The sequence below is a fragment of the Leptosomus discolor genome, chromosome 1 (assembly GCF_034619465.1).
Source record: "Leptosomus discolor isolate bLepDis1 chromosome 1, bLepDis1.hap2, whole genome shotgun sequence".
Classification (NCBI taxonomy): domain Eukaryota; kingdom Metazoa; phylum Chordata; class Aves; order Leptosomiformes; family Leptosomidae; genus Leptosomus; species Leptosomus discolor.
Window position 1 is genome coordinate 60,992,666 of NC_141391.1, and position 15,474 is coordinate 61,008,139.

Genomic DNA, 15,474 nt, shown 5'->3' on the forward strand with positions numbered 1-15,474 from the left:
TTAGGACTCTTTCTTTCTATCCTCTTATCTTGCCTTTAAAACAAACAAATTGACATGGGATACACATTCTCACTGCTGCAGGGCAGTTCCTAGAAGTTGCAGCCATAACGTTTGGTACTGTACTACCATCTTCATAAACACATTGACTGAATGTAATGTCCCAGGAAAAAAAGGCCAAACCGGAAGGTTTTATTTTGGGGGAAAAATAAATGGAAAACTGAGATCATAGAATTATAAGCTAACTCTAGGTTGGAAGGACCTCAGGAGGTCTGTAGTCCAGTCTCTTGCTCAAGCAAGGTCAACTCTGGTATCAGCCCAGGCTATTGCAGTTTACGCAGGTTACTCTAGCCTGGTCTTGAAAAACTCCAACGGTGGAGACCGTACAATTTCTTTGAGCATCTTGTTCCTCTGCTTGATTGTCTTCACAGTAGATGGAGTGGGGGAGATGAAAGATGAAAATATCACAGAAAATAAAGAAAGGAAAAGAAAAAAAAAACCCAAATTACCTAGTAGAACCAAGACAATTTGCAACCATAGTCTAGGAGTAGTATCTCCCAAAGCAAGACCTTTATCAGTACTTAACCGATACAGGAAACTTCAAATGAAATAAAAGAGGCTATGGACATAAAGAAAGGGAGAACAATAAAAAGACTGAAAGGGACATAAAATATGAGACAACCCAGAATGCCCATATTTGCCTGACTTTGCTCTTTACCTCCAAAAAGATTTCATGCTCAAAATCTACAGGACATGCAAGTCATTTTCCAACCATGGAATTACTCTATTAGTAATACAGGAAAAATAATTTGTGAATACAACACCTCCATTTTACTCATAAACACATCAAAAATCTTGTTTACAACTGCCTGGATTTCTAAATACCTAGGGGGGTGGAAAGGAAACCCAAATCCCCAGAAGCCAATAACAGTTCTATCTCATCATGACGTACTCATGCTCTAAGAAGACATTCTTATGTGAATGTGGAAAATAAAAATCTGACACTCTCCACCTCTTCCAGAGCTTGGTCCAGTATCCCATTACTCCCTACAACTCCCAGCTTGGTACTACTCATCTCCTGTGGTGAAAGTTTAAGACCTGAAACCTCTGTGACTCAAGACCTGAGTGTGGATGAATGCCACATAGGTCTACATGGTGTTCATGGTACCAGCAATGTCCAGAAGCTGGAAACAAGTCAAATCAGAGTAAGTTGTATGTCCAGGAGGTATAGCTTCTATAAGAATGAACTGTGATGGACCCAATTTCTAATTAAAATAAAACAGACACACCAAACCAAAAGACTACGGGTCTACATTTCTAAAGCACAAATGACACATTGATTGTTACTGCTTTAAAATTTCATTTTAAAACATGTTACCGAGCTCAAACAGTTAAACAAAAAGTCCCCCAACTGATCCTAAAAGTTCCCAAAGGCATACGCATGAACTTGCAGAGAGCTGGAGTCTTCTAGCAGCCAGAGACAAGCTGGAGTCTTCTAGCAGCCAGAGACAAACTTAAAGAAATGTAAATTTTTTCTCCCTCCATTAAAGTTTCTTAACTTTGTGAATTATGCAGAGAAACTTAGTTTATTGTTAATATGTATTATTTCTCTGTTGGTCACTTAGAGGGCAGGTGGGATGTGGCTGCTGTGGAAGGAAATGAAAAGAGAGGGCCAATGAAATGAAACAGAAAATTGAAGATGCTTGAGACAAAACCAAAAGACTCCAAGAGCATTTCTCACAGTGAATATTCCCTTACTAATGACTCAGAATGCCACAGCGGGTAACCAACCAAACATAGCTGACTTAAAAGCTACATCGCCACGTTAGGCCATCAGAAACCTCCATCCTTCCTAGAAATGCATCTCTGACATTACCAGGAGTGCTAAAATAAAAAGATGTCAACAACCAAACAAACCACTAAGCACCTCTCTCTCCACTCAATGTACAGATCCCCAAAACTGCATGTTAAGACTAACTTCAGGCCTAGGTTCGTCGCTCCCTCCAAACACCCCAACCCCCTGGACACCAGTGCCCACCAACCAGGCAAAACCTCCCCTTTTGGGAAGGATCTCTCCACAGCCTCGGCCCCATCCACACACCCCCATTAAATTAGCGTACCCCCGACCGATGATAAATGCAAGCGGCTTCTTTGCCTCACCGCGATGCTCTGCCTCGGTAACGAAACGAGGCGCTTTTTAGCCCCACTGAGGGATGTGGAAGGAGCTTGGGGCGGCAAGATGGGGGCAGGCCGGCCGCCGGCCTGCCCCGGTGAGGCCCGGCCGGCAGCAGGCCCCGAGGCCGCCCCGGAGCGCCCCCTCCCACCGCGGGGGGGAAACACGGTTGGGGCGGGTGATGAGGAGAACGCCGCCGCACCTGCCCCCCCCCCCCCCGCCCCCCGGAGCCAGCCAGGCCCCCCGCGCTCGTCCCCTCCCTGGGAGCCGCCGGCGTCCCCGGCAGAACCACGGCGGTCGCTGGAGACCGAGCGGTCGGGGAAGGGGGTGGGGAGGAGCCGGGGCCCACCATGTACCGAGCCAAGGGAGCCGCGCCCGACGCCTCCGACCTACCGCCAGCATCTCCCTTCATGGCGCGGTCGGGCGGGGCCGGTCCCGGCCCCCGCGAGTGTGTGAGGTGTTAGGGTTGTGTGCCTGCCTCGTACGCCGTCCTCCCCGCGGCGGATCGGGGCGGTGGGGCCCGCCCGGCAGCGGCGGCGGCCGTTCTCGGTCTCTCGGCAACGGCGGCGGGCGGCCGCGGGAACGGGGCGGAGGGGGGGAGGCCGGGCGGGGTTGGCCTGCGGGCCGGCGCCGGGGAGGGAGCAGGTATGGGGAGACGGTACGGACCGCACACACGCACCTTAAGAAAAAAAAAGCACACCCCCCCCCCTGCTGCTAAAGCTTCCCGGTTAAGAAGAAATACGTCTTCACGGCTCGGGAGCCAGGGGGTGAGCCCACGGCGACCGGTGGTCCCGTCACCCAAAACACTCCCACAGCGGCTTCGAAATGTGCTGCTGCGCCCCAAAACGCGCAAGGGGTGAGCTAAATGGGAGAGAGCCCACCGAGGGTGCCCACCGGGGGTTCCCCCCTGACCGAGCAGCCACAGCCGCTGTTTAAGCAGCAGCGTGGCACTGAAGTGTGACTTTGTGGCAATTTTCTGCGGTTTTGGTGAGGGCTTCAGTTTTGGTTTGTTTTTTTGTTTGTTTTTTTGTTTCTTTGTTTTTTCGCTATAGACTTCAAATACTAGGAGAGTTGTCTTATTTTGGTAGAAAAAACACTATTTATACATCTATTTGTACATCTCAAAGCTTATTTGGTTGTTGTGCACTTCCTTGCGGCTGCAGAGCGTTTACTTCACTGGTAGCATCAGCTGGGTGGTCTGGTTAATTTTCAGATTACTGAAGAGCCAAATAAAGGCTCAGTCTTGAGCTCCACAGTGAAATAAATTAATAAAATAGCATCACCTGTTGTAAAGAGATTCCATAAATTAATAAATAAACAAATACTTGGAAAATAACTTCTATAAATGACATTCCAACCTGTATTTTTATCTTCTTGGGCAAAAAAAAAGTTTCTGTAAATTATAGTTTGTCTTTAAATGATACTAGTTGATACAAAAGACTGTGAACCCATAGCCTTCTGGAGCTTGTAAAATTAGCAAAATTAAAGAGGTAATCCTGCAAATGTAGTTGTTGCTACTATGGCATTAAATACATGGAATAGGATTTGAGAAAGAAAACCCTTAGCAAAATACCCCGGAAAGCAGAAGGAAAACGTATGGCCTAAATTGTATTAGGTTCCTTTAGATTACATCTATTTGACACTTGCAACAAAAACTAATAAGCCAGCTAGGGAGCTGGCCTCAGGATTATGGATGCAGTCCTGCCAGCGCTTACGTATGCGCATTACCAGCATTAACCATTCCAGTAAATTTAGGCACCTAATTTTAGTGTTTACAGGACTAGTGTCTTTGATAGCAATCAGCCAGCTGATATCTCATGGGGAAAAAAAGGAAAACAAATCAGTTTAAGGATAAATGTGTTTACAAATAATGCTCTTCACATTTTGTCTTTTTCCTCCACAGTTATATTTTATTACTTGGAATAAGTTGCTAGGCAGCATTATGCTGTTGGTGATAACATCTCACAAATGAAAACTGACAGTTGCAAACAGTGAAATGTTGTAACTGTATCTAAGGAAAAGAAACCAACATTTACCAGCAAATGTGACTTTCTGCAGAAGTTTTTCTGTGGATAAACTGGCCTGGGAAAAATAATTCTTGATAGACCGGTTGAGGTTCAAAGCGACCTCGGGAGGCCATCTGGTCTGACCAATCTGCTGAAACCAGGCTCGGCTATGAGATCACATTCTGGTGTGGGATTAGCTTGCTTAGGGATTTATCCAGTTGGGTCTTGAAAACCTCCCAAGAGACAGACTGCACAGCCTTTCTGGGCAACCTGTTCCAGTGCTTGTCTGTCCTTGTGGTGAAGGATTTTTTCCTGACATGCAGTTCGACTGTCTCTTGTCCCCTGGCTCTTGTCCTCCTGCCATGCAGCCTTGGGAAGAGCTCAGCACTATCCCCTTGACAGCTTCCTCGTAGACCCTGGCAGGCTGCTTTTAGGTGCCCCCAAAGCCATCCGTTCTCCAGGCTGAACAAGCCCAGCTCCTTCATTGTCTCCTCATGGGGCAAGTGCTCCAGCCTCAACCACCTTGGTGGCCTGACACTGAACTGGTGTGTTAGCATCTTTCGTCTACTGGAGGGGGCTCAGAATTGGGTGCAGTATTTTAAATAACGCTTAATGAGTGCCAAATAAAAGTGGATTAATATGCTTACATGTGGTTTGTATTACAGAATACATATTTCCTTATGTATTTCAAACTTCTACGTGTACCTGGTATCAGTTGGTAACACAGTGCTAAATTTTGCCCTACCTGCCCATACTGAGCCTCTGTGAACTGCAAGCTACTATTAGTAACAGGGACCCACACTTTCAGCCGGAGACTGGGTTCTCTTTGACAGCCTGTCCATGAGCATGACTTGCATCAGATGAAGCTGATGCTGGAAGAAGGGTTTAGCCCTTGATGCCTCAATGTACCTGCCTATGCGCAACGGGAGAATAGTAGTATCTTCTATTTAAAGAATTGTGCAGACAATTAAGGTCTGGTGTTTGCAAGAAAAAGCCCTTTTTTGCTTTGCTATTTCACCACAAATTTACTTTCATACCTGTCACATGAAAAGCAACTATGAACATTTTAGAACCTGAGTGGCATATATCATGTATGAGAGGATAAAGTGGAAAACCTAGATATTTATAAAATTGCTGATATAACTTTGCAAAGAGTCTATCAGTCATTTAAAGTGCCTGCTGATGTTTAATATTTAGGGCTGAAGTTTGGTTTTATTCTGATTTAGAAAATTCCCACTGACCTAAAGAGCAAACTATAAACACACAGATAAGGACTAAATTTGGAAGGTAATCTTAAGATGTTACTTTATGGTAATATGAAACAGGTCAAAAGGAAAGGTATGTTCTAGTAAAGATTTATCTCTCATCTGTACAAATCTAGAACAGATAAAGGAATTTCTGTATTCATTCTTCAAACTTCAACATATGGTTGAAACTGGCCGTTGGGAAACTTCCATTTAAAAGGAAATTTTCAAAAATTCCAGAAGATTGATATTGAGAATTCAAGGGTGGAATTCTCAGCCTTACCTATCTCTTTAATTTCTGTAACATGATGTGCAAACACAGTAAAATCTTCCTGGATGAAAGGTGATTAAACCAAAGTTCCCTAGACCTGGTCACTCAGCAGGTCCTGAAGAGAAAGAGGGAATACAAAGCATCTACTTAGTTTTTCATGTTTTGTTGCAGAATTTGGATAGCTCTCAAGCCATGTGGTGTTCTTTTTTTTTTTTTTTTTTTTTTTTTTTCCTGGGATGCAGTTAACTCAAGAAATTAAAAGGATAAAAATTAGAATAAGTGTTTCTAGAGTACACCAAAGCAGGCAAGTAAGGAACATCCTAATCTTCCCCATTTTCAGTGAGGAAGAGCAAGAGTTAAGAAGGGAAAACACTAGTAGGTCCTTAACACAGGTTGGGGACCAACTGTTCCATCTTCTAAAATCCAATTGCTACTCTTCCATTTGCTGACATCTGTATAAATATACATGATTCCACAGCAATATGTGTATTTTAATTATCCTACTGTGGTTGAAAATAGGTAAAACTACATTAAAAGTAGAGAAATTATGGATTTTTATTTCTGGAGTTGTTTGAACTTTATTTGTAGCTCTCTCGTCCTTACTTTCCATGAGTATCTGTTGAAGAGATGAAGAATAATGTAAACAAATTTTTAAAACATCCCAAGGAGCTGAGCTTATTGGAAATGCCATTGTTGGAGTTTGATTTACCACTTAGGAAAGAATTCACTGCTTGATCAGATTTCAGATATTCCATAATGAGTAAAAGAATTCATGAAGTATTAATTTTGATATTATGCTTGAGCTTTTCAAAAAGGTCACAAAATGTCATTTAGAAATTCAGAATTAAACTTCAGACCCAAAGGAAGATTTAATCATTTAGGCATAGGATACAAGTCAGAAACTGCTCTATTCCTGCTTTGTTGCTGTGTAGCCCCAGGGCGTCCAAAGGCCTCAGCCATCTTAATGGCGGTTACCACAAAGTTTCCCTTTAGTCTGAAGTCCTGCTCTGCACACGCTGAGCAGCGCTCCCGTCTTCCTAGGGCTCTGCGTGATTCAAATCAGCTCAGCAGCCCATCTTTGTTCCATCCATCTGCTCTGTGTGGCTCAAGCTGAGAGGTGGTCTTGCTGTGAAGCCTATAACCTTAACAGAAATGGTCAGGGAGCAACATCAGACTCCTGACTGCAAGAGAAGATCGGTTAATGTTCATGAGTAATTTTGATTAGAATGGATTACAAAACTGTCATTCTTGAATGTCTGTGTCCGGTGTCAACATTGGTGAACCAGAATAAAGGACATGGAGTATGGTTTTCAAAATTTCAAACCTTAAGGAGGGTCCTAAGTCTACAGCTAACTATGTATATATTTGGTTTGCTTTCGAAAAGTATTGAGTACTTGGAAGAGGGGCAATAATGGTGTTCCTCCACCCTTTCTTTTTGTTAAATTCTGTCTCTCCTTCATTTTTGGTGTCAAGTGGCAGGACCCAGTGTAAGACAGAGCATTGAAACCATACGAGATGGTTACTGTTGCCTGGAGAATCTGGTGTGCATATGTTTAACTCAGGCACTCAACCTGAGTTACTGAAGTTTTGCCTCTAAGAAGTCAGCACTATCTATTTTTTAATTTACTATTCTTAGAAACAACTTTGGTCAAAAAGATGAAAATGATCTTTCGTTGTAACTCATTCAGGTAACTACTTAAAAAAATTAGAAATCACAAACATTCATTATTTTTATTTTATTTACCACTATTTTAAATTTTTCAATATTCCCAGCAGCAAGGAATGTTGTCCCTTCGAGAAGTAAGGCACAATTTGACCGCAGAGTGAGAATTTATGTTGGAAAATAACATACCTACTTATTTCTGTTCTTGGCCTCTTCAACAATACTGTTAGCTTGGATTACTCGAGACCTTGACTCACTTTCTGAAGTAAGTGCTAAACAGTTAAGAACGTAGTAGTATGTTTTTTAAAATGTACTGTTATTGCTGGCATTTGAGCTGTCTTGCAAGCTTATGCTTAAAAATGTTATGCTTACTTAAGGCCTCTGTAAGTGCAGAGTATTATTGCTGTTTAGGGGAATTAACTAGTAAACATTAAACAAACAAAAGACCTACCTGCTATTTAAAGTTTCAACTGGGACCTGAAAGAGTAAGCTAAGGTTTTACACTAGAGTACAACACAATAACATCTTGATTAATATTGGCCTATGAACTGTTTGGGTAGCTTATATTCACTACCATTCAGGCCAGCTACATTCAGGCCAGCTCAGCTTTAATCTTGTTCTAACCTTGATCCTATAACTCCAAAAGCTATTTCTATTCCCCTTGTGATACCATCAGCTGTCCTAGATTCCATGTCATGTCAGCAAAATGAACACGAGATTTTCTGTTCTGCACAGCTCTAGTGTACTCTGTCTCCTGCTCCCTTCCAAGGGTGCCATCGGCTATCACAGCAATGACTCTCAACGGCTGCATGCATTTCTGATCTGTTTAGTTTAGACAGATTTTAGTTAAATCCAGCAAGTATTTCGGTCCATGGGTGTTAAAGTGGTTTGTCATAGATCTTTACAGTCATCTCATTTAGTGATTGTATGCCCTTGACAGAAGGGATGAAGAATCATTGGAAGCTTCCAACTCTCCTCATTCCATGTTTTATGGAGAAATAATAACTTGTGTGATATGTGGGATTTTCAGCTTCTGGTTAATTTTAGAAAATTGCTATGTAAGCAAATGCAATGTCTCCACTGATACAAACCCGTGGTGTTACTAAAATGGCTTCCATGGAAACCAGGAGGATTATTTGACAAATTTTGGTGGTCTCCAGGTTTTTTTTAAGCTTAGACTGTTCACTGCATGTGCATTTTGCTTTGTTTTGTTAAAGATAAAAAGATCCTTAAAACTAGCAATAAACGTGGTTTGCAAACCTAATGGCTTCGTTAAAGTGACAATAGAATTAAGCTGGCCACTGAGAGGCTGTAATAAAGGAGTAGGCAGAGTCTGTCTGCCTCCCCACACCAAATCAAGTCTTGTTCAGTAGCACAGTATGTCATCAGAGTCATAGTATTATGGAATATTTGAGGTTGGAAGGGATCTCTGGAGATCGTCTAGTCCAACCCGCCTGCTCGGAGCAGAGTCGCCTAGAGCCAGTTACCCAGAACCATATCCAGATGGCTTTTGAATATTTCCAAGGGTAGAGACTCCACAACATCTCTGGGCAACCTGTTCCAGGTTTAGACCACTCTTACTGTAAAAAAGATTTTTCTTCTGTTTTGTTTGGTTTTGGTTTTGGTTGTTTTGTTTGGTTTTTTTTTATTTTTAATATGATTCTAATTTGCTTTACAACATAAATATTCTGGCAAAGTTAAGATATCACTTGCCTTTAAAAAAATAATTCAAAAAAATCACTGCTTATGAATTACCTTGTCTACTCCAAGGCTTACAACTTGATTTTCACGCATAATGTTACATCACACTTCTTCACATTTCAGAAGGCTATGAAACCACAAAAGAGCTATCACCACTTTGGATAGGAAATTGCATTATTGGTTCCTCTTCTGCTAAATAAAATTGCAGTCCCAATCTCTGATCATACCAAATCCTGCAGACTTTTAATAAGAACACTAATAGCGATATACTTAAACTGAGGTTCAAGTGTAGGTGTGTGTAGCAGCACTTATTTTCTTGATTCCACATCTTTATTTGAAGACATTTCTTGTCTGACAAGTATTGTTTAAACCTATTGCCTACTTTTCAAAAGACTGTTCAGTGCTAGGAGTAAGTTCCAGCTCCTCCTCCTCATTGTTGTGTTGACTTCTCTACCTTTACTCTGCAGGTAGTGACACTGCAATGTGTGAAGTGTACATCTACCAAGCACCTACAGGTCTGAAGCCTTAGTCTAAAACTCCAATATGTAGGAAAAGTAGCATTTTATGAGTTTTACTTTGCGTAGGTGTATGTTATCCAGCAGAGAACAAAGCTTCTTAATATTATGTTCAGGAGTGGCTGAAAGGAAGTGAGCAGTCATCAAGGCAGCGTGTCAGGTTCTCATTTAAAAGAGACTGGCTCCTTAGAAATTGAATTTACAGTCTATTTGGAAGCCACTTAGCTCCCAAATAAATACACATTGTGCGTGTATATATACAGATATATATATATATGCATGCATGCATACGAATATTGTAGGCTTAAATGATGAAGTAATAAATCTGAGCAAAGGTTAATGTCCAGTAAGGGAGCACTGAGATATTGCGTTAGAGGCATGTACACATGAAAGCAATTATTAAACTTAAGCTCTGGGTGCACATTTTAAATACTGCACCCTTGTACTGTGTAACTGCGCCTTCTCCAAATTCAAAAGGTCCACAGCGTAAAGGTGTGTATTACTTCAAAACTCGACAAATATAAATAAAAAATAAGAGAGTGATAAGGTCAAAATCTCATGATGGATGTTTTCTCCTCGTACGTTTGAAGTTATAGTATGCAGGCTGCTTGAAGATCTTGTGAATACCTATCAGCACCAGTCTGCACAGGGAAAAACGAGGAAGATGAACAGATGGCAACATTTTAGTTTGTGGATTAAAGATAAATTTAGTGCCAGAAGGGAATTACTATTGTTTAAAATGTAAAGCTTTCTATTTATTCTTCTCTAACTCCAGACTTCTGGCAGTACAATTTCTGACAATCATATGTTCTTAAGAGTGCTCCCTTTTTGAATCTAAGTTTTTTTTGGGTTTTGGTTGTGTTTTTTAAAATTATTTACAGTGGTACAAATGAATTTGAAAAACTGTCACAGATAGGATGCATAGTGCTGCATCAGGCATGGACTTCAAGGACTGTCAGAAATAAAGGCCTGCCAATATTACTTACTTTTTCACTAGATCCATCGAAATCAAATGTGTGAGATTAGCACAACTGTAAACATTCACAAGACTGAAGCCAACAGATCACTCAATACAGGAATTTTACCAGCTCCATTGCATGAGAAAATTTTGTAAGATATTTGAAATATGAAATACACTATGAAGGGCAGCAAAACTGTTAGAAAGGTAGTATACAATATGCAACAGCTGTATACGGGGCTTTTAGGTTTTTTACATCCAAATTCTACTTGCTCATATTTCAAGGCAAAATTATGTGTTATATAGAGGATACTACACTGCAAGTAGAAAGCAAGGTTTTACACCTCACAGCTTTAAGATAGCCTGTTAAAATAAGACAAATCATTGTGTTTTAATAGTCCATTGGAATCATGTTTGGTTTAAACCTGTATATCTTCAGGGAATAAGAACGTATATTTACATATACGCTGGAACATATTTTGTCCAATCTCTTATTCGTGTTTCAGTGAAAGTTTATACTTCAACTGAATGGGTATTTGACTAAAACCTGGATTTTACAGGCCCCAAACTGGACTTTGAATGTTCTTTTGGTGTCTATGAGACAAGCAGAGCGAAGTCAAATGCCTGATGCATTTATATTTTTTTTTTTTTCAGGAAATGCAGAGATAGTTGTGTTAGCAGGAATCCTGGGAATTGTAGCCTTGTGTAAAATGTAAGACACCTAATCACACTTTTAGGAAAGGTGGTATCTGAGTCAAAGTATTTTTAACCAAATCTTAAAATGTTCTCTAGAACAGTACAGTCTGTGGTATACCAGATACTTGATATGAAAATAAACCAGAAGTTGCTCATTTTGAGAAAGCTACTGAGGGCTTTAGTCTCCTATATTTGCTCTGGAAAAAGCGGAAGTTTCTTCTGTGAGTTGCTGGCTTTAAAAATGCGTATATGTGTGTGTGTAGACTAAGACACCTATATCCTACCATCTTTTGTGGTGGAAGTGTGTTTCTTTAAGAGCTTGTACCTCAGGGAGGTATCAGACAATCAGCAATTTCCCAGGACAGCCAGAGGGATCAAAAATTGTTGCAATATTTCTGTAGCATAAAGAAATACACGTGGCCGTCCCTGCCGAATTTTCTTCATTGAGAGAGACTATCCCTCATTTTAGCTTAGTTTTAAAGTGCTTCCAAAATCTCCCACTGCTCTGACGAAGTATTGTACTGCATGTTTTAATGAGGCATTAGGAAACGGATAACTAATAATATTTGTTAATTTGTAATCCCTGAGGCTGCTGCAGGTTAGCAGCCAGCGGTGTCTCAGGGTGCGATGCCCTGCGCAGGTAGGCAGCCTTGGGGAAAGGAGGGGAGGGAGGGACCTGGGGAGGCAGGCGGGAGGGAGGTGCTCCAGCAGCCGGGCAGGGATGCTGCAGCTGGGGAGCACTGGTCCTGGCTCCTCAGCGGTGCACATTTCCCCCACCATGTTACACAGATTATCCCACGCAGCCATCCGTCAAAGGACAGGGGGATGCACATACCTCAAATATTTACGGTGCCTGCACTTTGAGAATGAGACAGTTCATTCACATCTGCAAACGGGCCACTTTTAAAACATCAAAATAAACCATCTGGCTGCGCAACTGTTTCTAATTACTTCCCTGCCTAGACTGTAAACTTCGGGGTTTGGCACCGGCCTCCCTCCCAGAGCGCTGCCCAAATCCCGCTCCCAGGCAGCTAATCAGAGCCACTGCAGCACGGGGGGAGCAGCCCTGGAGCTGGGCTTGTCCAGCTCGCAGCTCTCCGCACGCTCGGCCGGTCTGTCCGGCCATCTGTCCGGCCGTCCAGCCATCCGTGGGAGCGCTCCAGGTGCGGTGTAGGGCAGCTGGCACCATGTACGCACAGGGGCTGCCGGGGCTGGTGGTGCTGCTGCTGGTCACCTTGCTGCTGGCCGGTCACCCTGCGCCGCCGGCCGGCCCACCGGCCCTCTGGTAAGTGCAGCTCTGAAGCCTCCCGGGGGGGTTTGTGACCGATTTACGAGATGTTAGGAGTGTGGAGGTAGGGTTGTGGAGGGAGCGGTGGAGTGGTTTGTGAGCTCTTCCTCAGCCTGCTTAAAAGTGACGCTGAGGGAAGAGCCCTGGGTTGCTGGGAACCTAAATAGGTGTTGTGCAAACTGTGGGAGTTTGTTGCAATGATGTATTTCCTGCCTGAGAGGCAGACTTTTGAAGGCGCGAAGGGGGAAGAGCTGGATAGTGATGAGTCTTTACACCCAAACATCTAAATTCTGCTGCCTAAGCGGAGCAGGAGCCTAACCACAAACCCCCTGTGTTCCTGCTCTTTGGTGCAGTGGCATAGCAAGACATGCTGCCCTTTGCTCTTCCCCTCTACCAGGGCCAGCACCCGCCTGCTCTCAGAGCCAGCATCTCCTTTGCTCCACAGCCTGCAAAAACCAGTGTCTGAGAAGTGCAGGTACTAGTCACCTGAATCCTCAGTATTCCCTAGCTTTGTGAATGCCTATTTTTGGCTTGGCCAGTCCTTTGTTCTTTTTTCCTATAATCCAGCTCCTGGTGAGACAACGTGTGGTTTTCCCTGTGTATGCCCTGAAAGTCCTGGTCTCCAGTGTGCTGGAGTGTGTGGTACAATTGCATGGCAGAGCTGCAAATCTTCAGATCTAGCATCCAAATTCTGATGACTTTACTAAAACCACAGCCACAAACTACACTGTTGCATGGAAAGCAGTGGCTACTTCAGTTTCCTTTTCCATGGATCCTATATATCTTGACGACCAGAAGGATGACTTTGGCAAATATACTTTATTAGAATCAATCATAGGTTTGCTTTTTGGTATCCTATATTCCTGTTATGCTACCTAGGTGTTTGGATGTATACATCTTTTCTAAAGCTTTTGGAATGATTTAGATCAAAATGTTTCATGATAGATAATCAGACTATACATGTATATGCATATTTACCAGATATGCACAATGAAAAAGATGAACCTAATGCAGTTAGCAAGGTAAGTAAAATACAATATAAGCATTCCTGCAGGTAGCAATGAGCTTTCTCATGAAAGAGAAGAAAATTGGGTGGTTTGAGGCACGTAAGAGTTTACAACCATAACTAAAGTGGTGGTGTTAAAAATGATATTCTGGGGATTGGCTGAAGCCATGGCAGGAGAAAGGTTTCCTGTGAGCTAAGCTCTCGCCAGCTCTGAGCAGCAGCCCCTGGCTTTGGCCACAGCTTGTCCTGTTTGCTGTCCTCCACAGGATTGGTTTGGGTAGTCCTTCTTCATGCCGGCTGTCCCGGACTGAGTCGGAGCTCAGGTGCCGTGTCCCAGGGGGGAAGCTGTGCAGTGACAGAGGCAGATGTGAGTGTGGAGTTTGCATCTGCCAAGTGACCGAGTCCGGCAAATACTACGGTCCACTCTGCGAGTGCCATGACTGGGTGTGCGAGATCTATGATGGGAAGATCTGCGCAGGTAAGGAAGCCACTATGGTGACAGAAGCTTAGAAAATTAAGGGCATATAGTATAACCAGAAATATGTCAGGAGCACAGCACACTGATCAGTAGAGACACAGTTTTGTATGTGTCCCTGAATCATGACTCTAAATGGGATTGTGGGCACAATCCAAGGATTTTACCAGATTAAATAATACAAGTCAAAGGGACTGTCTCTGCCATAAAATGGGACTTTGCCCAGAACAAACTTCATCTGCAGCAAGGGCAAGAGCAGGAATTGCTTTGGGTTGGAGGCTCTGCAAACTGTATTTTGGATCTAATACAGGACATGATATTGCCTGTGTTTTTCATATAATATTGCTGCATTTGAGCTGCTTGCCTAATGATGGCATATGGTATCTACCAAGGCTTTAAACCATCGGAACAATCGATTTTGTCCTGTAATTTTTTATTTTTTTCCTCTCCTGCTGTGAGGAAGAAGGTTTGCTGTAACAGGTACCATACGAAGAGTGTATAAATTTTAAAACTCTATTTTTCTCTAAGTAATGATAATGCTTTCCAAACAGAGACTTAAAACAATGTAATTGTATTGTGGTTTGAGAGATTTCCCTGCTGACACTGTATTCTTTAATGACAGATGAAATAACATACATTTCTGAGACAGGATTTAGTCCCTGCCAGTTGTTGGAACATGTTGCTTGGTTTGCATCTAAACATTATCACTCTTTCATCTTTCCAGCTGTCTTTACTTAAGTTTCTGGGCTATTTCGGTCAGATTTTGGGCTTTTTTTTTTTTTTTTTTTTTTTTTTAAGCGGCTTAGAATAGGATTTTAGAAGAAAGCACGGAGAAGAAATGCCATCACATTCCTAAGGGGATTCAGCCTGGAGCTTGATGAAAGGGGCCACAAGGGTACTTCATTTCTAGCATCCCTGCTTCAACAGCTTTACCAGATTCACACAAACGTGTCATCTTTTCAGGCCAAAAACTGCAATTAGGTCAATGGGAATGTTACAGGAATTCTCCTAGTAAGAGGATAATACAAATGCATTCCAGAAGTGGGTTTGGCAAATTTTGTAGGAAAAAAAGAGCAACTTATTTTAGCAACAATGTAGCTAAGAATAAGAAGTCCAATAATAACATTAAAAGATCAAGGATGGAATTATGAGAAAAATATTGGTATTTGGCACCTATGACTTTAGAGTTTTGTGGAGAAACTGATTTATAGATTCTCTAGTCAGCAGTGTTAAGTCCAGTTACATAAGAAATATTGGGGGTCCGCCTATCATTTCAGTGCTGTGCTGTCCCAAAGGTGAATTTTTGGATTGGTGGTATGATTTCAATATGCTTTCTGTTGTTGCTGGGGTAATTGTATAAAGTGAAACTGAAAGCGCCTTCAATTTTAATATTCTGCTACAAACTCCACTATTATCTTCCTCTTAATGTCATGAGCAGTGGCTTCAAGTTTTGTCAGTGCTTTATGGAAAGGGGTGCTGAC

At 42.4% G+C, this 15,474-nt stretch overlaps 1 protein-coding gene across 2 annotated transcripts in view; it reads left to right on the forward strand.

Annotated features, from left to right (window-relative positions):
* The first annotated feature begins 8,583 nt into the window (after positions 1–8,583).
* ITGBL1 (integrin subunit beta like 1) overlaps positions 8,584–15,474 on the forward strand; it is a 154,135-nt gene continuing 147,244 nt past the window's right edge. The window contains exons 1-3 of one of the 2 annotated variants that reach the window (XM_086482065.1): positions 8,584–8,601; positions 12,367–12,509; positions 13,785–13,996. In XM_086482065.1, the coding sequence (XP_086338191.1) occupies positions 12,412–12,509; positions 13,785–13,996 (310 nt within the window). In that variant the 5' untranslated portion in view covers positions 8,584–8,601; positions 12,367–12,411. Of the gene's footprint in view, positions 8,602–12,366; positions 12,510–13,784; positions 13,997–15,474 lie in introns of those variants that run through there. The other variant, XM_086482063.1, reaches the window with a different exon arrangement.